Genomic DNA, 27,477 nt, shown 5'->3' with positions numbered 1-27,477 from the left:
TAATCATAGAATTTGTTTATGGTGTTATTACTTGCCTAAATTTTGTGCTGCAAGTCAAATCTTACTATTTAAAATTTTATTTAAGACCTTTTTTTACTATCTTTTAACTTTATACTTTTTGCATTATTACTACTTGTTTAGTATCTGTGCAATCTGTAAAATAGTTCTTCTGCTACCTACACTTTGTACTGCTTGTATAAGCTCTCATATCATCTCCAGTGCAACATCAATAGTTCTCTTTATACTATTTATACATTGTTAAACTTGCATTAGTCATGTGATTGCAAACATCAATCCTGACATTAACCTTTAATTAAATGACACACATGAGCGAAACAATTGACTTTATTACACTGCTAGTCAGGCAAAGACATTCCTCAGTGCCAACAATAACATAACAGTATGCAATTATAATGTCAGATCACTAAGCAAGCAGTATGATGACCTCCAGGCACTACTGAATTTTCTAAATGTCAGTACGTCTATCATTACTCTCACTAAAATATGGATAAAATGTGATGTTACAAACATCTATTCCATACCTGGCTACACAGCCATACACAATTGTAAGGTAGATCAATTAGGAGGTGGAACAGCTGTATACTACTCTGATGAACTTGAGTGTATAAATTCAACTTGCACAAGGGACGAGCATGGTGAATATATCTTTGCTAAATTTAAATCCAAAGACCTTATGAAACCTCTAACAGTTGGAGCAATTTATAGAGTTCCTCACTCCAATATTTACTCTTTTATTGAAAAGCTAAGAAACATAATAACTAGTGCTGAAATGAATAAACACCACCTAATACTTACATTGAACTTCAACATAAATCTCATTCAGGATAATGACCCACAAGTGACTGAATTCACAAACACTATGAACAGCTGCTTATGTCTACCAACAATAACAAAACCTACAAGAATCACTGACACAAATGCCTCATTACTAGACCATATCTGGACAAACACTATATCCCCATTAAACCATTAAAAGCAGGCATAATCACAGATAACACTGACACTATCCCATCTTTCTCATAACCAACTTGTGTAAAGTGCCCCAGGACACAACTAAGATCACATTCCGACTACATGACGAGTCATCTGTTAATAACTTTATTTCAGCATTTAATGACATTGACAGGCAAAATGAGCTAGCAGACAAATTAGATATAGATGAATGTGTTAATATTTTTTTACAAAAAAAACCAAAACCTCTATAACATGCACTGCCCAGTAAAAACTAAGCAGATCACAGCAGAGAGACTAAAGAGCCCCTGGCTTACAAACAGCATCCTCAAATCTATTGATAAAAAACATCTATATGAAAAGCAGTACAAATTGGGTCTAACACCAAAGGATCTCACAAAACATTACTCGTAAGCACTAACCAATCTAATAAGGAGGTCAAAAAAACTGTATTATGAAAACAGATTTCATGACATAAAAGGTGACATGAAAAAGACCTGGAAAACCTTATCTGAAATTCTAGGATCAAAAAGCTGTCACAAAACAGAATTATTACCTTAACTAAACCAGATGAACCTCGCCTTTAGCCAACCGATACTGCCAACAAAATGTCTTTTTCTCTACCGTAGGAACAAAACTAGCAAGTAAAATTCCAAGCACAAACATTCAACCAAAAGACTACCTCACTGGCAACTACCCAAATACAGTGGACCCCCGACCAACGAAGGCATCGTCTAACAATAAAATCGCCTAACAAAGGGTTTTAGCATAAAAATTTAGGCCTGACCAACGATGAAAAACTCGACTAACAACATTTGTCCCGAACGCGTCCACGTGTCCTTCTGGCCTGAGCGTGCCTTAGCTGCCCTGCCTTCAGTTAGTGTGCCAGTGTTTACAATCCAGTGTGGTTGCTTCCACACATACATTCAATACATTTTGTATTATTCCAGAGTTTTTAGTGCTTGTAACTACTAAATAAGCCACCTTGGGCCCAAAGAAAGCTTCTAGTGCCAACCCTGCGGTAAAAAGGGTGAGAATTACAATCGAAATGAAGGAGATAATCACAAAGTATGAAAGTGGAGTGCATGTCTCCGAGCTGGCTAGGTTGTATAACAAACCCCAAACAACCATCGCTACTATCTTGGCCAACAGAAAAGCAATCAAGGAAGCTGTTGTTGTGAAAGGTGCAAGTATGTTTTCGAAACAGAGATCGCAAATACTCAAAGATGTTGAGAGACTATTATTGTTGTGGATAAACGAAAAACAGATATCAGGAGATAGTATCTCTCAATCAATCATATATGAAAAAGCAAGGCAGTTGCATGACAATTTAATTAAAAAAAAAAATGCCTGCAACTAGTGATGATGTTATTGAATTTAAGGCCAGCAAAGGTTGGTTTGAAAGATTTAAGAATTGTAGTGGCATACACAGTGTGGTAAGGCATGGTGAAGCTGCCAGTTCGGACCAAAAAGCAGCTGAAAAATATGTGCAGGAATTCAAGGAGAACATAGACACTGAAAAATTAAAACCCCAACAAGTGTTTAACTGTGACGAAACAGGCCTGTTTTGGAAGAAAATGCCAAACAGGACCTATATTACACAAGAAAAAGCACTGCCAGGACACAAGCCTATGACAAACAGGGTAACTCATGTTGTGTAGTAATGCTAGTGGGGATTGCAAAGTGAAGCCTCTACTCATGTATCACTCAAACTCCCAGTGTGTTCAAGAAAAACAATGTCGTCAAGGCTAATTTGTGTGTGATGTGGAGGGCAAACTAGGGACATTTTCTATGATTGGTTTTATCATGTGTTTGGCCCCGCTGTGAAAAATTACCTCCTGGAAAATAAATTGGACTTCAAGTGCCTCATGGTATTAGACAATGCTCCTGCTCATCCTTCAGGGTTGCCAGAGCGAATTTCAAGGGACTTTAGTCTTATCAAAGTCAAGTTCTTGCCTCCTAATACCACTCCTCTCTTCTAGCCCATGGACCAGCAAGTCATTTCAAATTTCAAAAAAACTGTATACCAAAGCAGTATTTCAAAAATGCTTTGAAGTGACTTCAAACACTCAACTGACCCTAAGAGACTTTTGGAAAGATCACTTTAGTATCCTCAATTGCACAAGCCTTATAGGTAAGGCTTGGGAGGGAGTGACTAACAGGACCTTGAACTCTGCTTGGAGGAAATTGTGGCCACAATGTGTACAAGAGAGGGATTTTGAAGGGTTTGGGGCTAACCCTGAGGAGCCTATACCAGTTGTGGAATCTACTGTGTCATTGGGGAAGTCCATGGGGTTGGAGGTTAGTGAGAAGGATGTGGAAGAGTTGGTGTAGGATAATGATGAAGAACTAACCACTGATGAGCTGCAAGAGCATTACACAATACACAAATAACCCGCACATAAAAGACAGAAGCTTACGACGACGTTTCGGTCCGACTTGGACCATTGACAAAGTCACACTAACAGAGGAGGAGCAGAACGGCTATATATAGGCAGGAAGAGGTGGAGGTAGTAGTAGTGGTAGAAGTAGTAGTAGTAGTAGTACAAGAATTGTATATAATACCGACAGGATGAAATGACACATGCACAACACCCGGGCATCCCCACCGTAGACGTTTCGCCATCCAGCCAGCCACTGGATGGCGAAACGTCCACAACAAAGACAACCAGACGCCGCACATGTGTCTAATTTCATCAGTAGATGTAGTAGAAGAAGAAGAGGTAGTAGTAGTGGTAGTGGTAGAAGTGGGAAATAAGGAAGACGAGCCAGTCAAATACAAAGGAAGGGGAGCACTGCAAGAGAGCAAGAGCATCTGCAACAGCAAGAGGCCACAACTGAGGAAACTGCTTCAGAGGAGGGGAGACAGAAATGGAGGAAGTTGCCTTCTTCAACAATTAAGGAAATTTGTACAATGTGGACAAAGGTGCAAACCTTTATGGATGAAAATCACCCTGACACAGCTACTGCAAGCCGTGCTGGTGACTTTTACAATGACAATGTTGTGGCCCATTTTAGGAAAATCTTAAAAGAACGCAAGGTACAGAGCTCTATGGACAGATTTTTGGTGCGACAAGAGGTCCAGCGACTCTCAAGTTGTTCCCAGTGGCATTAAAACAAGAAGGGAGGTAACCCTGGCAAAGGATTTGGTACCTAAAGTCCTTATAGAAGGGGATTCCCCTTCCAAACAATAATACATCTCCATCTCCCCTCCTCCCATCTCATCACTACATCTTTAATAAAGGTAAGTGTCACTTATTCTTCATTTAGTACAGTATTTATTGTGCATGTATCCTTGTTTTTCTGTGTAGGAAAATGTATATTTCATGTGAAAAAAAAAAATTCATACTTTTGGATGTCTGGAATGGATTAATTGGATTTCCATTATTTCTTATGGGGAAAATTAATTCAACTAACGATAAATTCGCCTAAGGACAAGCTCTTTGGAATGGATTAATATCGTTGGTCGAGGGTCCACTGTACTTTATTTTTAGCCCCATCAAACCTTACTAAAAGCTCGCTTATCATCAAAACACTAAAGAACAAGCTTCTCATGTGTTGTCACCAATTATTGCAACTCTTTTCAACAAATCCAATGAATCTTCCACCTTGCCATCCATACTCAAGACAGCAAGTCACCCTGATCCTCAAACTAGATGATCCAACTGAACTGAACAATTATAGGCCTATATCAAACCTACCCCTTCTATCTAAAATCTTTGAAAAATTAATTCACAAACAAGTTTACTCCTACTTTGTATCCCACAACATACTCAACCCTTGTCAGTTTGGGTTCAGACCGAAAAAAAAGTACCAATGATGCTATTATACATATTTTTTTTTTTCAACAAGTCAGCCGTCTCCCACCGAGGCAGGGTGACCCAAAGAGAAAGAAAATCCCCAAAAAGAAAATACTTTCATCATCATTCAACACTTTCACCTCACTCACACATAATCATTGTTTTTGCAGAGGTGCCCAGAATACAACAGCTTAAAAGTATATGCGTATAAAAATACACAATATATCTCTCCAAACTGCCAATATCCCAAACCCCTCCTTTAAAGTGCAGGCATTGTACTTCCCATTTCCAGGACTCAAGTCCAGTTATATAAAATAACCAGTTTCCCTGAATCCCTTCACTAAATATTACCCTGCTCACACTCCAACAGATCGTCAGGTCCCAAATACCATTTGTCTCCATTCACTCCTATCTAACACGCTCACGCACACTTGCTGGAAGCCCAAACCCCTCGCCTACAACACCACCTTTACCCCCTCCCTCCAACCTTTTCGAGGACGACCCCTACCCCGCCTTCCTTCCCCTACAGATTTATATGCTCTCCATGTCATTCTACTTTGATCCATTCTCTCTAAATGACCAAACCACCTCAATAAACCCTCTTCAGCCCTCTGACTAATACTTTAATTAACTCCACACCTTCTCCTAATTTCCACACTCCGAATTTTCTGCATAATATTTACACCACAAACATTGCTCTTAGACAGGACATCTCCACTGCCTCCAACCGCCTCCTTGCTGCAGCATTTACAACCCAACCTTCACACCTATATAAGAGTGTTGGTACTATTCATACATTCCCTTCTTTGCCTCCATAGATAACGTTTTTTGCCTCCACATATACTTCAATGCACCACTCACCTTTTTTCCCTCATCAATTCTACGATTAACCTCATCCTTCATAAATCCATCCGCTGACACGTCAACTACCAAATATCTGAAAACATTCACTTCTTCCATACTCCTCCTCCCCAATTTGATATCCAATTTTTCTTTATCTAAATCATTTGATACTCTCATCACCTTACTCTTTTCTATGTTCACTTTCAACTTTCTACCTTTACACACATTCCCAAATTCGTCCACTAACCTTTGCAATTTTTCTTTAGAATCTCCCATAAGCACAGTATCATCAGCAAAAAGTAACTGTGTCACTTCCCATTTTTAATTTGATTCCCCATAATTTAATCCCACCCCTCTCCCGAACACCCTAGCATTTACTTCTTTTACAACTCCATCTATAAATATATTGAACAACCATGGTGACATTACACATCCTTGTCTAAGACCTACTTTTACTGGGAAGTATTCTCCCTCTCTTCTACACACCCTAACCTGAGCCTCACTATCCTCATAAAAACTCTTAACAGCATTTAGTAACTTACCACCTATTCCATATACTTGCAACATCTGCCACATTGCTCCTCTATCCACTCTATCATATGCCTTTTCTAAATCCATAAATGCAATAAAAACTTCCCTACCTTTATCTAAATACTGTTCACATATATGCTTCAATGTAAACATTTGATCTACACATCCCCTACCCACTCTGAAGCCTCCCTGCTCATCCGCAATCCTACATTCTGTCTTACCTCTAATTCTTTCAATTATAACCCTACCGTATACTTTTCCTGGTATACTCAGTAAACTTATTCCTCTATAATTTTTACAATCTCTTTTGTCCCCTTTCCCTTTATATAAAGGGATTATACATGCTCTCCGCCAATCCCTAGGTACCTTCCCCTCTTTCATACATTTATTAAACAAAAGTACCAACCACTCCAACACTATATCCCCCCCTGCTTTTAACATTTCTGTCATGATCCCATCAGTTCCAGCTGCTTTACCCCCTTTCATTCTACGTAATGCCTCACGTACCTCCACCACACTTACATTCTGCTCTTCTTCACTCCTAAAAGATGGTATACCTCCCTGGCCAGTGAATGAAATTACCGCCTCCCTTTCTTCCTCAACATTTAAAAGTTCCTCAAAATATTCTCGCCATCTACCTAATACCTCCCTCTCCCCATCTACTAACTCCCCTACTCTGTTTTTAACTGACAAATCCATACTTTCCCTAGGCTTTCTTATCTTGTTTAACTCACTCCAAAATTTTTTCTTATTTTCATTAAAATTTCTTGACAGTGCCTCTCCCACTCTATCATCTGCTCTCCTTTTGCACTCTCTCACCACTCTCTCCACCTTTCTTTTACTCTCCATATACTCTGCTCTTCTTATAACACTTCTGCTTTGTAAAAACCTCTCATAAGCTACCTTTTTCTCTTTTATCACACCCTTTACTTCATCATTCCACCAATCACTCCTCTTTCCTCCTGCCCCCACCCTCCTATAACCACAAGCTTCTGCCCCACATTCTAATACTGCATTTTTAAAACTATTCCAACCCTCTTCAACCCCCCCACTACACATCTTTGCACTAGCCCACCTTTCTGCCAATAGTCGCTTATATCTCACCCGAACTTCCTCCTCCCTTAGTTTATACACTTTCACCTCCCTCTTGCTTGTTGTTGCCACCTTCCTCTTTTCCCATCTACCTCTTACTCTAACTGTAGCTACAACTAAATAATGATCCGATATATCAGTTGCCCCTCTATAAACATGTACATCCTGGAACCTACCCATCAACCTTTTATCCACCAATATGTTCCCCTAAATTTACCATGTGCTAAATGATAAACATGGTGTGTCATCAAAAATATGCTGCCATTTTTCCGTCGTGTTAAAGCAAGAATGTTAACAGATCATGTGTTAATCAGCAGTCTACTTTACTAGAATTGGTTACAAATAATTTCATTAGAGGGCTAAAAGACTGATAAAATACACAATTATATAATACTGCTCTTAGATAATGCATGCTTATACAGACCTATACTTTTTTGGCACTTATAACACTAATGATAACAAGAAAGGTTCCATATTCCAAATTTACAGTGATTCATTTAGACTTCTTTAAATTTCCCAAAATGTAATGAAAAATTCCAAAAATCTGAATATTAGAGTAAAACTTTCTTACTGGTAGTCTGCACTTTCGACAAACTACCCCATACATCTGGCAAATTTAGTGTAAAGTATTTAAAATTATTCTTCATCCAAGAATATCTATTAGGATACTATACTGCTTAGTAAAGATAGGACGCTACATTTTATGAGCATAAACAGGTGCGAGTTTCAAGTTCATGGAAAGAGGCAGTCTAAAAATATGAGATGGGAAGTACAGTGTCTGCACTCAGAAGGAAGGGTGCTAATGTTGCAGTTTTATAACTGTAGTGTAAGCGTACCTCTGGCAAGACAGTGATGGAGTGAATGATGAAAGTTTTTCTTTTTTGGGCCACCCTACTTTGGCGGGAAATGGCCGATGTGTCAGCATAATTCAACATACGTTAGCCGTGATACCACGGACTCCAATACTGTCTGTCAGGTCAGCAGAGTTCAAAACACTGCTAGACACCCGCAGTGAGGGGGTGGTCAGTTAGACGCATACTCTCAGGCAGACAGGACAAGACTGCAGGCTGGGCTTCCTACTACCTATTCTCAATATACCAGTTTACCATCTCAGTGATTATTTACTACCTGTACTCCACTTAAGGACCCTTCCCGACAGATGTGTTGATAAAAAAACAAATAAGAATTATAATGGTTTCCTAACCAGGAATACTAAAAAACATATAATTAGTTATAAAGATTTTGAATCTGACATGCTGAAAGTATTATGGTGCACCAATGCAGCCACTAAATATTGCACTATCTCTTACCAAGAAGAGAAAAAATAAAAAGGCACAATACTGTGACTGGAGCAATACAAAAATAGCCCTTACTTAGGAGACACACCTATGACAACATTTCAGTCTGATCTGAACCATTAACTAGGCACACACACAAGCACAGAGGAAAGGGAGCCAAAATATATACATTCTGGCTCCCTTCTCTTTACATTTCTCACTGTAACCAGTTAATGATCCAAGTTGGGCTGATATGACATCAAAAGTTTCAGTCTCCAAGTGCAGGTTATTTCTGTAATGAAGAGAAAAATTTGCAAAGTTTTCAAAATTCAATATAATTGCATTTATAAACAATCTGCAGTCCTGTATTCCAACACTTAACGAACATCAAACGCCTCTAAAGCAAGTTACAAGTTTCAAGACGAGCCCTCATTTAAATACAATGCTAAAACACACAACTTAATTAAGATAATGTTTACCCTTGGTGCTATCAAAATTAATTCATATTAGGTACATTACACTTTAAGAATTACATTTTTCAATAGCTCCTCTCTGACTAAATTATGGGACACACACAAGTAAAAATTTACACACAAAAGATTACACAGTCAACAAAATCAAACACTTGCTGTCATATGTACATTTGTATTAATGTAACTGTTTTTATCCAGTGCATAACCATAAAGCAATTATTATCTCAAAAGCTGTAATCAAACTGCATGAATAATTCTGAAGAAAGAAATCATAAATGAATGAAAGAAATCATAAATGAACCTAACACACTCAACAACCCCTTCAATACCAACATCACTATTCCAGAAAACAAGAAGAAATAAAGTGACAATATATTCTAGTAATATACCAAAAACCTTAAAAAGAGAATAAGCCTTTTAAGTACCCAAATTACAGTGTTTTTAGTCATCTGCATAAAGTCAGATTTATCATAAATACTGAAACAGCAGAGTTATTAGAAGTTCAGGATAATGCACAGTCTATTACAAAAATCTAAATACCAAAGAGAACAAAAATAGATGATGCGCACCATGCTCACCTCTCCGAGTGGACACAACACTCTCCGTTTCTGTACAAGTTGAATCTTCAAGCTGACTCGTCGTATCTCCACGGCTGTTGAAACATCTATTCATTAGAGATCATGTAAAAACTTTCAGTTAATAGAGGGTATTTCAACATTTGTGAATGATCTATAGAACAAAGCAGGTTGTTGGTGAATAAACAAAATAGCATACAGTATAACAATGCTTATGATGGAACTCAAGAAAACCAGTTAGTAAGTCAGTCTCTGATAATGTGAAGTGCAGTTGTGGCAACTTGAATGTTGGGTGGGGGATTCAATGATGAGCTGCAGCATCTGTGCAAGGGTGGTGGGTGATAAGGTTCAAGGAAAGAATTACAGAAGTGAGAAAATAACTAATACACGCCTTCTAACCTTGACCTGTGAGTGAAACTGAACATGGGGCAACATGAAAAAAATTGGTATGAAAATCACAATAGATTTTGGGAAAAATACTAATGTTTGCAAGGAGTGTTTACAGCGTCATGATAAACTATGCATTCCAGTTATGAGAGGACATCTAACTTCCTGAAAGTAAAAAAAAATATATGTACTGTACTGCATGGAGAAAAGGTCCCTTGAGGATGAAAGAGAATACAACAGGCAGAAAAGGCATATTTAGATAAGGTTGGCTGAAAGCTTTGCTTCAACCATCCCCCTTTAGTAAATTTTCAGCCTGTTAAACAAGGTGTCAGTAACACAGTATGTAAACATAATATTTTGGATCATGAGAACTGGGCATGTTACCACAAGGGTGCAGGGAAATAGCCCAAGAAAGAATTAACACTGAATCTACTCAAAATGCTTGAGCATCAATCTTAATGTGAACTTCAGGGCAAGCACTTAAATTTCTTTAGGATACTTTTTTTCAGTGAATTCATATGCCTTATATGGATCGATATTTAATTTTCTATAAATTTAAATTCAGCATAATCAAGGAAAATTTCATTCTTGCAAAAGGATTATTTCAAACTTACGGACAATTAAAATTTAAAAAAAAAAAAAAAAAAGGTCTGAATTCCATTATATACTACATATTATTTAATAATGTGATTATGTGAAATGAAATAATATTACCAGCATGATTCATGAAACCAATAACACTATTATAAACAACTCATGAAAAAGGTAAAATTCAGACATATGGCAAACCATGACAAACAGGCCATACCATGTCAAAAAATTAAAGGTGGCAGCATTACAAGGAAACAGAATAATTACTATACAAGTTCCATATAAAATATGTTGAGCTTTAATACACAATTTTGTTAACCCTTAAACTGTCCAAACATAGATCTACGTTTGTACAGCTAGTGCTCCAAACGTGGAACTACGTTTTATTTTTCCTGCCTCCAAATTTAGCATGATTGGCCTGAGATGCCTGGTCAGTATAGAATGGGTCTTAACACTCGGTGTGCACAGCATTTAAAAAATCTGGAACCACTTAGTAACTTGTGGGAGCACCAGTTCAATTGAGTGCCAGCTAGAGCAAATAGGGATTCACTGATGTCATGTTGTATTAACACTCTCCTTTTAAGAGGAAAGTGATGGATGTGGCCACAAGTGGTCGAGGAAATATCAAAAACCTCGATAATAACCCATGTGTAACATTTGTGCAACATCCTTTCATTTTTTATACCAATGGCTGTCTCTCTGTCTGTATCTCTATCTGTCTATATCTCTATCTGTCTCTCTCTCTCTCTCTCACATGTACACATAAGTACAATTATACATAGTGTAAATTACCTAGGATAACCCAAAAATTCCAGGCAAAGTGCTTTTAGATATAAGCATGACTGGCAACTCAGTGGCAAGTAACACATTTTTCACTTCATCAGGAATCAGACGTGACTACCACATCGTGTAATATCTGTTGGTTTATGAGCCACTCTCTAAGACAGAGACAAGAGTGACACACACACAGGCAGACAAAGACCGAGACAGAAAGACACACACACACACACACACACAGGCAGACAGAAAGACCAACACACACAGGCAGATAGAAAGACCGAAACACACAGGCAGACACACAGGCACACACACACACACACACACACACACACACACACACACACACACACACACACACACACACACACACACACACACAGGCAGACGGAAAGACAGATAGGCAGAGCTAGACAGGCAGACAGACAGACAGACATATATGTTTGTGTGTAACAGTGAAAACAAATAAAGCCAGGGTTCCCTGCAGTGCACTATTATCGTGTCCCTCCACTGCTTGCCCTGTCAGCAGTTTAGTGACACTCTTCATAAATACCATGCTTCAACAAGTTTCATGTATATGCCAGCATGTCTAAAACACTGCTGAGGCCTGTAAATACTTTGTATATATTTCAAGACAAAAAAGTAAATGACCAAGGCAGGTGAAAATGTACACCTGTCAGTGTGATTGTGACTACGTATTTGAGTACTATTTCAGTACCTAATATTAGTGTCAGAACAAAGATTGGCTATGAAATCACAAGAACTATTATAAATTGTAATTATCAGCACATAACAATTATATGAATTAAAATAAAAACGACAAAAAAAGGTATATTGGCAACACTTCTGCAAGTGGCAGGACTCGATGTTGCCGTCATTTGAGCATCCAGCGCCAATTTCACAGTCTTATATCTTGGTAAGTACTGGTCCTAAAAATTTTTTTGGGGGTCTTATAACACACAAAATTAGTCTTTAATTAATTTTTTTTTTCAAAATATTCAGAGTGCTGGCAGTGAAAACATACATCTACATTTAAACAGTTTAAGGGTTAAATCTCCCACATTTAAAATAACTTTGAGTATACTCACTGGTATGCAGGCGGCCGGCCGCCCTCCACCTCGGCACACTGTGACACATTATCTGACACAACACTGCTATCTGCTGATACAATCTGTAAATGAAAAATTATGGAGTGAAAACACTGCATTATTATTTACACAGCAAACAGTATAGTTCCAGTATAACAACTTAGCAATCTTTCTAGAATAAAAGTGACAACACAGTAGCTGAACAATTTACTATTAGCCCACAATTTGAACAGAAAAATTTAGAAGTTTCAGTCTAACAGGCCAAAATGTCGTTTCCTCTACATATTGCTAGACAAGGAGTAGCATACTATAATTTATTGAAAGTGTGACAAAAGAAATTAAATAACAATTGTTCATATATTACAAGATGTAAAGCATTCAACACTCCATAATGTAATTACAGAACTGTTTAAATAACAAAAAAAACTAAATGGGATACTCACATTGCCCATACACGGGAGAAGAAACAATTGCCTTATTGTGGGCCTCTACTCAAGTGTTTACCCATTCCTCATGATGTAACCAAAAGTAGACTAACCCAGTACAGTTCCTAATTACTGCCTAGTGAATAAGGGTAACAGAGACAGAGACCTGCAATCTCTACCCATTTCCAGACTTGAAAGCCAACACACGGTAGAGAGCTCACTAGGCTGATCACAAAATTATGCAAAGTTGTGCATACTGTATTTACAAGACATTAAAAATACTATACAAAAACTTTAGGTTATCACATTTTATTTACTCTTGAGGAATATCAGCCAAAGGCTGTAAGCTGAAGTAGATGAAATGACATATAACCAACAAGTAGGAAACCCAATGACAAACTTTTGAGAATATTTTGCTGTGTGTAGAGCTTTGTCAAGTAATGACTTAAATCTTTACAATGAGTAAAACATTCTCCCAATGAAAACTTTGTTTTTCAATGCCTTTGTCTTCATACTGTAATTGAGAACAAGAGGTAGATTTCAAGAAAAAGCAGAAAAAACCACCAACTTCATGGTACAAATTATGAATGGAAGGGAAGAAGTGATTGGAAATGTAGTTTTAATAACTTTTACATCTGTCTACATCTTTGATATCTTGTTCACCTAGTAACTTCTCATTTTTTTAAAAGTGAGGCAGCTGAGCATACGATTTACAACCACTTTAACCCTTCGACTGTCGCAAGCCCATTTCTGAAACGTCATTCTATGTCTCAAAATTTTTGGAAAAAAAAAAAATATATTTTTTATTATGAAATGATAATCTTTTCCCGATGCTAATGACACCAAAGTACGAAATTTGATCGAAAACTTACGGAATTACGCTCCCGCGAAGTTAGTGATCTCGGCGATATATACGCATCGGTGATTTCATCAACTCCAATTCCATTGTTCCAGTCGACCAAACTCATAGCTATTTCTTCAGAACTCCATTTTTTCTATCAATTGAGTACAAGAAACCGCCCATTTACCAATTTCAACTACCCAATAAAGAGGTCAGAAATTGGCAATTTGGCCAATTTCATGCAAATTAACCTTTTCAGGATCAGCAGGCCCTCTCCTAAACTTGTTCTCAGGATTGGAAATTTTTCAAAAAAAAATTTTGAAATGATAAAGAATCCGTCCCCGATCATAATGACACCAAAAGTATGAAATTTGGTGGAAAACTTATGGAATTATGCTCTCGCAAAGTTAGTAGTCTCGAAGATTTTTACACACTGGCAATTTTGCCAACTTTGAGCCTTATTTTCGGCCAATTCCAATGTACCAGTCGACAAAAGTCATAACTATTTCGCTAGAACTCCATTTTTTCTATCGAATGAGTACAAGAAACCACCAATTTACCGATTTCAACTATCCAATAAAGTGGTCAGAAATTGGCAATTTTGACAATTTCACACAAATTTCGATAGATGCCAATTTCCAGGGTCCAGAATAAACAAGACAGACATTCCTGGCACTAAAATAACATTTTCTCTGTTCATTAGTCACACCCCCAGGGCTCTCTTATATTTCTTTTGGTTTCCACTTTGAATTTTTATTCTCACAAAAAAAATAGAAGATTTACTGTTATGCAGAGTACTGCATTAGTGTAGAAATGGTATAAATAATATCAGTGCACTTGTGAAAGAATATTAGACTCACCAGTTGACGTGTACTGGACGCGTGGAATGATTTGTTTACTTTTGAACTTTGGCAAAAATCAAACATTTCTGCTACTTTGAGCTCAATTTCAAGGTACTTTTCATTGTGAAACCAATCAAAATCATCTCAATTTCCGTAATATGTCTTCCATTCTATACAATGAGACCAGGAAAACTAGAATACAACCATAAATAACATACGAAAATACACTACAAAGTCGCTGTTTTAAAGCAAAAACACAGAGTTTTTTTTTCTCATTATGCACTGTGCTGCAGGATTTTTTTTATACTGTGCAAACAGACCACATTGACCCATTCTTTCATATGTAGGCCTACCAGCTTTCTCTCGCTAGATCTGAAGGTGCTAGAATTTATGCATACTAGTACGGCACCAACCCTAGCGTGCAAGCCGTACTAGTACGGCACCAACCCTGAAAGAGTTAAAAAAGTTGCCAATTTCAAAATAGGATCCAGAATAAACAGTGCAGACATTCTTGGCACTAAAATAACATATCTTCTGTTCATTAGTCACATCTCCAGGCCCCTCTTATATTACTCGTGCTTTCTATTTTATTTTTTATTCACACAAAAAATAGAAGATTTTCTGCTATGCAGACTACTGCATTACTGTAAAAATGGCATAAATAATATCAGTGCACTAGTGAAAGAATATTAGACTCCCCAGTTGACGTGTATTGGACGTGTGGTGTGATCTGCTTACTCTTGAACACTGGTAAAAATTGAACATTTCCGCTACTTTGAGCTAAATTTCAAGGTCGTTTACACAGTGAAACTAATCAAAATCATCAATCATCTGTAATATATTTTCCATTCTATCAAATGAAACCAAGAAAACAAAAATACAACCATAAATACCATACAAAAATACACCTCAAAGTTGGCATTTTAATCCAAAACACGGTTGGATTTATTTTTTTCTCATTATGCACTGCGTGCTGCATGATTTTTTTATACAGTGCACACTGACCACACAGACCCATTCTGTCACATGTGGGCTTGATTTGAAGCCGCTAGAATTATTGAGTATATACATGTCCGAAACACTGGCTCGTAAGACATATATATACAGCCGAAACAGTCAAAGGGTTAAATGTCAAACTAAGAACATGAAATAATGAAGACATCCTCCATCAACCAAAAAATACGGTGACATATTTTGAGAAAAAATTACATGACAAAGGTACAAAAGAATAATACAGTAAAGCAGAAACCTCAGAAAACCACATACTCTATGTATTTATTGAAATGGAAATGTTAAGAATGAGAAAATAAAACAGAACCAAGTTGGCCTTTAATGTGTGCAGCCACAGAAAAGAACTGTCACTCCCACAGGTAACCATGGTACTGCATTTTGCAAACAGCAATGGCTTGACTGGCCAGGCAGTCAATCAAAAGACCTACTCAAACTAGACCACAAGAGCAATGATTTCCAGAATCAAATAGGCAGACAATAGCAAGGGGCCCCAAGTACAGAACAGTTTGCCAGCAGCAATCAAAATCCGCCTAATATCAACTAAAATATTGTTTTCGTTTTTTTAACGACCACTGCCTAAACTCAATAAAACATCCCCTTTAAATTAAGTACCTGGTCTGTTGATTTTTCTCTTCTTTTATGAATAGCCCACAGATAACAGAAAACTGGCATTTTGGTCCTTCCTAGGCCATTATCAAGTTGCCTGAGAGGATGAGCATGGGAAGTGTAAAAACCCAGATGTCAAATGTCGTGGCAGGTCATTGGAAGGTGAGGAGACGACAGAGTTGATAATACACCCGAAGACAGAAAAGTCTGGCCAGTCATGCTTTTTCTGAGGATTAAAGCATTTGACAATGTACTAGGTTAGGTAATAATCTAGAGAAACAAAACCAGACCTAAACTCATGTTAAGGATGTGTATGAATTGCCAAATAACTAAGATTTATACAGACTATGAGGGAAAGACAATTTTAGAAGAGGACTAGCATAAGTGATTATTATCCCTTCCATTACAGTGTTGTGTTAGCAAGACAAATAATTTTATTTTAGTCTGACAGGAAGTGATTAGCTTTACTAATATACTATATGAGGATGGCAATATGAGGAGCAGGAAATAAAGAGTAGACAAAGTGACTAACAAATATTTACAAGGTTACTTCAGCATATTTTAGTTTGCAGAAATAAAAGTTTTAATATCAACAGTCAAAATAAGTATAACTGAGAACCCTAAGTCAAAAAATAAGAAAGGGAAAGAACATATTTTATTATAGGATTATGTATAAAAAGAAAAAAAAATTTTAGCGTGAGAACAGGCTGGGTTTATAATTTATAAGATCAGGAAACAGCAGAGAGAAAGCATTGCAGAAGAGAAATTTCAAAGCTCCAAAAGCTGAGATTCAATGATACAGAAAGGATAGAGTAATGTTAATAGATTGTGGATGATAGAATAAATAATAAATGTACAGTCTGCAACTGTGTACAGTACATGCTTGCTCTCAACACAAAAAAAGTTGGAGCAGTCAGAACATTAACTTAAAGAAATGAAGTAGAGTTATTCCCATTCAATTTTGTTACCAATTCAAGTAATAGTTAGAGTACTAGATTATTAGTTTAGAGTATTAGACTACTAGTTTATGAGAGAGCAAAATTATTGAGAACAAGAAACTACTGGAAGACTAGTAATTCAGAAAGAAAGGACAAAAATAGAGCAAGATCAAAAGAGGGTACATGACAAAAATGCCTAACCAAATCAAGGTACAAGAGGGCTGAGATTAATGGATACCCTTTGTTTATAGTTAAAATTCTTACTAAGCAATTACACTAATACACTTCCAAGCAATCTGGTACATCTACATCTCTTATACTTTTCCCCCTGCCCCCAATATTTCAGTTTACTTTATTACCTGTTCCTCCTGCTTTCCTTGCTAACACTAACAATGCTCATTTCTATCATGCTAATGATTATATCCATACTAAAGGCTGGTCTTCATCCAAAGTCATCTGGCACAAAGTTAGGCTCCAGGAGTAGAAAAGTTCTCAAATCTCATCGAAGGGATATCAAGTCATTACAGCCTCAATGAACTCTCGTGCACAACATTCCTAATAAGAATCTTAGGTCCTGGTTTTGTTCCTTTATGCTCACCTCTCTAAGTACGTACTACAGTGGAATCTCGGTTTTCGTCATTAATTCGTTCCAGAAAGTCTGATGAAAACTGAATTCGACGAAAACTGAAGCAATAGTATTTCCCATAAGAAATGTAAATCCAATTAATCCGTTCCAGACACCCAAAATTATTAACCAAAAATGTATTGTATAGAGAATAACTATAGTTTTACATACAGAAAACAATAAGAAATAAATATAAAGCTCTAATGAAATGGATAAATGAACATTTAACATCACTTTTACATTTACAGTGTATTGAAGACTCTTGTTGGCGTATGGAAGATGGCGAGAAGGGGAGAGGGAGGAGAGGTTATCTCTACCACTATCTCTACCACCATCACTACCACCATCATTACCACCCTCTACCAACGAGCAACAAAGCCAGACTGACTCAGAACGCATGGGATGCTCTGTGTGGGTGCGGGCGGACACGTTTGGTATGGTGGACCACTGTCAACTCGACAAAAACCAAGATAACGAAAACTGGGAAAAAAAGAAAAAAAAAATGAAGTTCCACTGTACATCAAATGTTCTAATCATTAAAACATGTGACCTGAAGTGATATTTCAAATAGTGTTTTGCAACCCCTACCATCTCACCTCCAGTTAATCCAACAATCTCTGGCTTTTACACTCACTCATGGCTTGATAATGGTTCATAAGACTAAACATACCCACAGTTTTCTTTTATAATTTAAGAGCTGATACATTTCTTTAATATATCATTTAATTTTTATTATACAGCTCATTACAATTTTTTTTAACAAGGCTTTAGAACTATTAGTGCTTCAAACTTTAATGCATTAAATTTTAGGATTCACCTGCCATGGGTTCAAGCCCCACTCTTTCTGTGATTTGTATTGTAAATGAACTAGAACACAAATTTCAGATGGGGTATACAAAACATGAGGTTTGAGGGACACTACAAATACAAGTGTTTATCAAAAATTACATTACGAATATCTCATTCAGCTCCTCAGGGTTGGGGCGCATACACAGGATATAACAGGCATTACCCCTTCTGAACTGCAGCACTGAGCCAATGGAGCAGAAAACTAGCTGCCCTGGAATCCTTAGTTGCCCTGATGAAACTTCTAACCAGCTCCTTAAGAAACATCGATGTGTTCTTTCCCCACAGGCCAAAGGTCTCTGAACCTATGGGAACAAACAATGATGGGAGAGTTCCTCATATTTTCTAGATATCTTCAACTCAAAGTTGGCAGTCGCCCCTCCCTTCCCCCCAGCTGTATTACAGACAGGTATCAGCAAATGTGGATGTACACCTGCTTGTCATCTGTCCAGGCTTGACATGTAACTCCATCAGGGTGTTTTTGGTTGCCATTGCATATGCATAACTGGGCTGGCTCCCTTATTGCTGAGCATCCAGCTGTTGCAAGGCTCTGCTTGAAAATGATGTTAACCTCTTCATGTCCTACATTCTTTCCCTCAAATCTATGACAAACAATACCATGGTACCCAAACTGGTTTACCAATGCGGTGCTGCAGATACACCTGTGTTTGATGAGTATAGGGGTAGCAAAGGACACTACCAATGTGGAGGGTCTGTGGGTCAAGTCAAGTGACAAGAGAGGAACTGGAGACAGCCAACAGAAAATCCCATGCATGAGGAGCTCTCACTGCCAGGAGGCAAGCTTTGTTCTTCCTCAACACACATTCAAGCACTGCTGAGGCTATTTTCATTATAGAAAATCTTATAATAAAACTAATTACTATAGTCATTTTTTTAAACATGCTGCAGTGTAAAATGTAGCTACTTTCAATGATAGGGAATTAGGAAAACCTTCATGCAATGCATATACTGTAAATGTACTGCATATTGTATAGGACAAAGTGTCAACAATTAAGGAACAGAAATTTAAGAAAACATAATATCATGGCTCTCCAAAAAAAAAAAATGTATTAATGAAGATCTTATCTACTAAACAATTGTAGCACTGATACTCACCCAAGAAACTACTCTGCCATTGAAACATGGAAGCGGTGCATCGTCATCTATTATTTCTTCTTTGACTACTCTGAAAACAAAATGAAAAACACACCTTTACAAGACAACATATTTTTTGCCAAGGTATTAGAAATACAGAATTACTCTTCCCAAAACTTTTGAGAGATGGATATAACCCAGAAACATAAGTGATGCAAAGGGTTTTGTTCTGAATTTCAAATATCACAAACTAACTCCTGCTCTAAACCTCAGAGACATGAGTGGCAAAGGAGAAAACCAGTAGACCGTTATATAACAGTTTTATTTGGCACGTTTTGGTTATTGCACTATTGAAAAATTGCAGTCCAATTTTATACAACACTTCGTAAAATTAACTTAACATGATTTGGTTTGGTTTGCAGGAGGGGAAAAATTTGGAGCATCACCCATGGGATACTTCCCAACACAACTAGGAGCAAGCTGTGTTTATTATGTTTGTGGATTGAGTTTAGATCTTTTGATTGCCATATCTTGTACTTGCCAAGCAATCATGGCACCCTGTAGGCATCCAAGTGTTGCTGAAAGTGGCAAGAAAAAGTTTAAGCATTTAAGTCTAGAAGTTACAAAGAAAATCAAGATATTAGACAAGCTTAAGAGTGGCTCACTTGTGATGGATATAGTGAGGGCCTATGGCCTTAGTGAAGTGTCAGTTCGTACAATTAAAAATAATGAGGTGAATATACGAGCTTGTGCAATGAATAACCCAGGATGCCATCTCATGAAAAGAATGACATATAGGTCACAAAAAGTAAATAAAACTGAAAACTTGTTACTTGAGTGGATCGAACAAAAAACAAAGAAACGTACACCACTTAATTTCATCTTAATTAGGTTAAAGACCTTACAGTTGTTTAAAGCAGTGTGTGATAAGGAAGGAAGGCAGGCCTGAAAAAGAGTGTATGTTTAGCACAGGCTGGTTCCACAACTTTAAGCTGTGTAATAAGTTACATAATACTAAGTTTTCTGGTGAAAGTACTTCAGCTGATCATAGAGCAGCAAGTAATTTCCCTGCTGAACTGCAGGAAATTATTTCCGAGGGTGGCTATGAGCCACATCAAGTGTCGAATGCTGATGAAACAATTGTTTTTTGGAAGAAAACGTCCACACATGCCCGGTCACAGACTGGGCCGCGGGGGCATTGACCCCCGGAACTCTCTCCAGGTAAACTCCAGGTAATATCAGTCAGCAAGAGAAAAGTGCACCGGGCTTCAAGACAGCAAAGGATCACTTCGCCTTGCTCCTTTGCGATAATGCGTCAGGTGATTTCAAGTGTGAGCCCATGGTTGTTTACGGCTCTAAGAATCCTCATACTTTGAAAGGTGTAGATAAAAACACCTTACCAGTCACTGGTTTTCCCTTGCTTGAGAGTCAGGTTTAGGAAATTGTTCAGCTGGCAAGGAGATTACCAGGGGATGGTTTTGAAGATATGAATGAAGATGTGAATGAGCTCTTAGAAAATGATGATGAAGACAGGAGTGCATAGGAAATGTTGGCAGAGCTCAGTGCAGATACAAAGGAGCCACATAACAGAAGAAAATGAAGAAGAACCTGAAGAAAAATGGTTAACATTGCAGCAGTTACATAATCAGTTCCATGTCGCTGCTAAACTAGCAGCCTTTTTCACTGAAGAGGACCCTGACAAATCTAGAAGCAGTGCTTTGAAACAGGGTCAAGACCAGCTGTGATGCCTCACTATCAGCTGTACAATGTTCTGCAGGGTAAAAGAGCCCAGAGATCCATTACAGAATTTGTGGACACTCCAATACAACCATCGACTTTAGTACCAGAACCTCTACCATCCACTTCTGCTGACAACCAACAACCATCCACCTCAGCCCAGTAGGGCCAAAACGTGGATCTCCACTCTCTTCACAATCATCCACAAACACCAGTACCCACAATTTAAGGTAAGATATACTATTATTTCTGTTGCATTTGTAGACTTAAGCAGTAAAAACATAATATATCACAACAATGAACTACAATTACATATTTACCTTTATTTTTGTAAGACCTGTTGGTCTAAAAAAGTTGTTTGGCTTTTTGGGGGCTCCCAGGAATGTAACCCTATTTTTCCCATGAGTTCTTCAGTTTATCTAACAAGGCATTTTCAGGAACGTAACTACTGTGTAATATAATGGTCTACTGTATAACTTTTATGTCGGCCAGCTAAGTGACTCTTTTAAAATTTACTGAGATAAGGAATTGGACTACAGAATGGAGATTGTCAAAGGGCCAAAAATTAGAAGTGGAAAGTTATAAATTATTTTTACAAAACATGAAAATTGTGTAAATAATGCACAGTAATATTCTATAAAATAATAATCTTAAAGATATGGTGTTATATCAAAAGTATGGCCATGGAACGAGTGGTCAAAAGAGAATGGGCAATCAACACTATAAATGCTTGTAATTCTTAATCCTCTCAGTGGCTGTTGCACCACTGAAAATTTCAACTCAAATAAATCATGCTTATAAAACCGTATGTGAAAGTAATTAATGTACCTGTAATTGAAATTTACTATAGGTATATACTGGACTATAGCCTGACACCCCCCTCCCCCCAATATTTTGCTAAAAAAAATTAATTTTTTATACATCTCAAGGATAAGTTGTTAGAGAAACTTAAAAAGGGATAAAATTATTTTAATTCAAAATATATTTTAACCAAAAGTAAAGAAAAAAATAAGTGAAAATGTGACAGTTGATAAAGGTATAGGAGAACTGGAGTAGACCTACTTGTCCATGCTAGGCAGATTCTACTCTCACCCAACCATTATATGGCATACGACTAGTGGAGAACTGCAGTAGACCTACTGGCCCATCCTAAGTCTTACTCAAATAACATAAGGAATGCTGCAGCAGGCCTAATGACCCGTGCTAGGCAGGCCCAAGTCACACCCACCCACACCCATTCAAGCATTTGTCTAACCTATTTTTAAAACTATACAAGGTTTTTGCTTCAACGATACTACTTGGAAGTGTGTTCCACTCAAACATGACTATTACCAACCAATGCTTCCCTGTTTCTTACTATTTCCACAGAATTAAATTATATCATTGATAAAACCCAAATAATATTAAACATTTAAAAAAATTATCAATCAACTCACACAAGCATCTAAACTATATATGTACCCAAACTACTGTGCAAACAGTGTCACTGAAGAAAATTTTTATATAAACTTTACTAATGATGTTTTGAGTGGGCTTCATTGCCAAAAAACAGATCTGTTTGCAACTTGATAAAAGCCCACTGCATGTAGAAAACATCAATTAAGGATCTATATAACTGCAATCCAAGGGGCTAGTAACCCTTATTCCTGTATAAATTACTAAATGCAAAAAGAAGAAAAAACTGTTGTTTCTTATTTCTCAGGTCATCCTGCCCCAGTGGAAGGCAGCTGGTGTTAAGATAAAAAAATAAAAAAAAAAAAAAAAAAAGTAACTGCAATCTTCTCCTTACCATAATGTCAGTATCTCATACTATTACCCATCTATTCATGTATTATGCTTTTATGTTAAGTTAACCATACACAGACCATATGGGCAGTGCAGTCAAGTAACCCACATTATGGGGTCAGAGGTCAAACCCTTGCATACCTAAAGTCTTATCTTAGCAATAGACACCAGTATGATTCCACCCACAGCATAACCTCATCAACTCAGCCTGTCAATGTATGAGTGTCCCAAGGCAGTGCTCTTGGCCCTTTGCTCTTCCTCATATGCATCAATGATCTCCCCAAGGCACCTCATCTCATCTTGAATCTGTTCTGTTCACAGATGACGACTATTGTCATCTCCCACTCAAACGCAACTTCTCTCAGTAGCACTGTTAATGATGTGTTCCTAAAAATATCCAAGTGGATGACTACCAACAAATTCACCCTCAATATTAACAAAGCCCACATGATTTTCAGTTGGATTTTTGAAGCTCTGTTTCCAAACATAATGATCAATGGTTCTCCAACTGTAAAACACACTGAGGGTAAATTCTTAGGCCACCAGCTTGACCAACTTGAAATTTAATACCCACACCCAACATATAAACAAGATCTCCAAAACAGTAGGCATCCTCTCCAAGATATAGTACTGTGTACCCCAAACAACACTACATATGTACTTCCATTGTACTACAATCTAATCAATCCTTACCTCACCTACAGTATTTGTGTCAGGAGATCTACTACACCAAATCACCTAAAACCATTAATAACTCAACTAAAAGCCGCTGTACAGACCACCACCCATTCCAGTGCCAGACAACACAATCTTCCACTTTTCAAAAGCTTGAACTTACTAATATACAAAATATGAACTCATACTACTGTGTCTACTATATATATAGTAGGCACAGTAGTCTGAGTCCTTGACAGCTGCAACAGAACACACACGCGTAACACAGCTATTATTAAAAAGTGTAGGTTACTTTAATGTTAGTTTAACATTTAATGTTAGTTTAACAATGACAAGTATTAAAAATGGCATGTTCATTACACGTGCCATGGATAATATATTAAACAGCAATTAAAACTGACATATTTACAATATTACTGGGAGCATAAATATTGACTACATACATTAACATTCTGCAAATATTTCAATGTTGCTTAAGACAAAACATTTCATCATGAAAAATAGACAAAAACTCATACAGTATTAGTGTACAGAAGTAGCAAATCAGTATAAGGACAACATTAATAAATTACAGCATTTGTGTTGTTGGATAATGTGTCAATATATTTGACCAAGTCACCAAACTTGTGAGAAAATAAGTTAATTTAGGTACAGGTATACATAAGTACAGTTACACAAATTTAGTGATTACAAATATCTTGAATAACATGTGTAAATTACCTAGGATAACCCAGCAACTTTAGACTAAGTGACTTATTTCTACTGGGGTCCTTGTAATATCTTTTAATAACCTGCTGACGCTGGTGACTTTGAAATTCAGTTACATACTTGGATACCATTTAAGAGACTGACTAACCCAACAGAACTACCTTTCCACTTCATCTGCTGTGTCCAGGACTGTAATTCATCTTTATATTTGTCTAATGATGCCTGCAGCACAGGCAAAAAAAAAAAATCGTCAGTGAAGATGCCTAATGCTGTATGCACCTTATTACTTATTAGTTTGTCATTACTGTACACCATTTTAAATGTTACTGCTCAGACATAATACCTTCCATTTTTAAATGGCAAAACCTTGTAGGCCAAAGTTAAATAGACAGCTGTCATTAACAACCATCCATTATGTAAGCACATCCACTCCTGAGTGTACATGTTATTTAAATCTCTCACATGTCATCTATGGTTACACTACATTTGTGTAGTATTTGGGTGAAGTTCAATTAACAAATAAACATCACTTGGCATAAAATGGAATGTCACCACCTAATCATTGAAACTTATGGGTTTCAACATGAAGTACATACAAAACTAAATCATTTTTTCGTTTTCATTAACATTAAGAAATAATCAAGTTTGTTTCTAAAGACAATAATGCATATTCGAGCATTTAAATGGCTTGACCGTATCATTCACAGTATCCTAAACTCTATGTAACAAACTTATTCTGGGTTATGGAGTCCCGATTATTTAGCCCTGCCCTTACTAGCATTATATTCCTCTTCCATTATGCCCCGACATTTACAACTTACCCAAAATCATCGTCCATTGACTTGAAAAAAAATTTGTAACTTGGTCTGTTGAGTACATTCTTGAAGTCTGATAACGTTACTTTGTCAGGGGCTTTGGGAATTTTCACTAAATACGGAGTTTCCTCGTCATCTATGTGATAAATGATCTTAGTTTCTTCCATTGCACGTGTAATGTATTGTTAAGGTGAGATGGGCGTACACCCAGACTCCTGCTGGACCGATAATATGGCTGCCACCCTAATGTTTTCCTAAGACGTTCCAATACTGTTTCTCTTGTCATTCTATATTTTTGCTCCTTTCTCCCCTCTTCACTTTAAATTTATAGGAACTCACGCGCATTCCTACTAGAACAACAAAACGATTTTTGTGTTTTCTGTAAAATCTAAAGCGTGTTTGATTATTTAAGATAAAAATTTATTTAAAAGGGGTATTCTTTACGCTCGTAAACTCTCGAATTGACAGAAGGTTTCCAATCAATTGTATTTTCCGGTTATGTTAGAATTAATGTGATAACCATAGCTAACGCATCAACATATCTAGCATTGTTTTAAGTGTATGCAACAAGATTTTAACAGTTCCCAGTTTCTCTGTTCCATTTAAAGAGTATTGCCAGATATGTGAGCCTTGAGCCACGTGGTCATAAGAGCTAGTTTGCCTCGCCAGACTCTTTATAAGAGAAATCCTCCTGGGAAGGATATCAATCATGCTATTTTTTTGCTGCAACATGCACGGCCTGCACACCTACACCATATGTATTGTATTTTGACTGATGCTCTGTACATACGTCCATTATATCTTCCACGATGAGCGCTTCTGTTTATTGCGAGAAAATATTGCAGGAGATGTGTTCTGTATATCTGGAGTGTTATTTTTTACTTTAAAACAAGTTACGTATGGATGGATAAGGAGGAATTGTCTCTACTAGGGACAAAGAATAAATTGTGAAGAATGAAAAATCAAATATATATAAAATCCGTGAGAAACAATCAGGATAAACTCTTTATTGTCAAATGTCAATTTAAAATTATCAACACTATTCCCGTAACTTGATGCTTGCAATGCGATTTTATAGGAAAAAACTTCTCCTGTACAACTTAGAATGTATATTCCTGGCTCAGTAGCATATCGTTTGGCTGACAACCTAAATGACTTGGGTCAAACACTGGGCGGAGAAAGAGGTATGGACAAGTCTCCTAACACCTGCTTAACCTGTTACTTAGCTGTAAATAGATACCTACGAGTTAGTCGGCTGCTGAGGGTCGCATCCTGGGGAGTACCTTAAAAGGACCCAGTGGATATAAGTCACACTATTTGGCTTTCTTAAAATACCCTACGTTATGGAATCAATAATTGCCGAGGCAGTTTGTAGCCACCTTGAAAAGCATAAATTAATCAACGAATCTCAGCATGGTTTTACAAAGGGGCGTTCCTGCCTTACGAATTTATTAACTTTTTTTTCACAAGGTATTTGAGGAGGTAGATCACGGTAATGAATATGATATTGTGTATATGGACTTCAGTAAGGCTTTTGACAGGGTCCCACATCAGAGACTATTGAGGAAAATTAAGGCACATGGAATAGGAGAAATATTTTCCTGGATAGAGGCATGGTTGACAAATAGGCAGCAGAGAATTTGCATAAATGGGGAGAAATCAGAGTGGGGAAGCGTCACGAGCGGTGTTCCACAGGGGTCAGTGTTGGGCCCCCTGCTGTTCACAATCTACATAAACGACATAGATGAGGGCATAAAGAGCGACATTGGCAAGTTTGCCGATGACACCAAAATAGGCCGTCGAATTCATTCTGACGAGGACATTCGAGCACTCCAGGAAGATTTGAATAGACTGATGCAGTGGTCGGAGAAGTGGCAGATGCAGTTTAATATAGACAAATGCAAAGTTCTAAATGTTGGACAGGACAATAACCATGCCACATATAAACTAAATAATGTAGATCTTAATATTACGGATTGCGAAAAAGATTTAGGAGTTCTGGTTAGCAGTAATCTGAAACCAAGACAACAGTGCATAAGTGTTCGCAATAAAGCTAATAGAATCTTTGGCTTCATATCAAGAAGCATAAATAATAGGAGTCCTCAGGTTGTTCTTCAACTCT

General features: G+C 37.3%; 1 protein-coding gene across 5 annotated transcripts in view; it reads right to left on the bottom strand.

Moving 5' to 3' along the window:
- LOC128698641 (Segment polarity protein dishevelled) overlaps nt 1-25,614 on the bottom strand; it is a 94,926-nt gene extending 69,312 nt beyond the window's left edge. For 3 of the 5 annotated variants that reach the window (XM_070084842.1, XM_070084840.1, XM_070084845.1), the window contains exons 1-4: nt 25,362-25,614; nt 19,657-19,726; nt 12,407-12,489; nt 9,558-9,640 (exon numbers count right to left, since the gene is read on the bottom strand). In XM_070084842.1, the coding sequence (XP_069940943.1) occupies nt 9,558-9,640; nt 12,407-12,489; nt 19,657-19,726; nt 25,362-25,522 (397 nt within the window). In that variant the 5' untranslated portion in view covers nt 25,523-25,614. The remainder of the gene's footprint in view (nt 1-9,557; nt 9,641-12,406; nt 12,490-19,656; nt 19,727-25,361) is intronic. The other 2 variants (XM_070084844.1, XM_070084841.1) reach the window with 1 other exon arrangement.
- Nucleotides 25,615-27,477: the final 1,863 nt, after the last annotated feature.

Source organism: Cherax quadricarinatus, chromosome 14, assembly GCF_038502225.1.
Source record: "Cherax quadricarinatus isolate ZL_2023a chromosome 14, ASM3850222v1, whole genome shotgun sequence".
Lineage (NCBI taxonomy): Eukaryota > Metazoa > Arthropoda > Malacostraca > Decapoda > Parastacidae > Cherax > Cherax quadricarinatus.
This window is presented reverse-complemented; position numbering and strand designations above follow the sequence as displayed.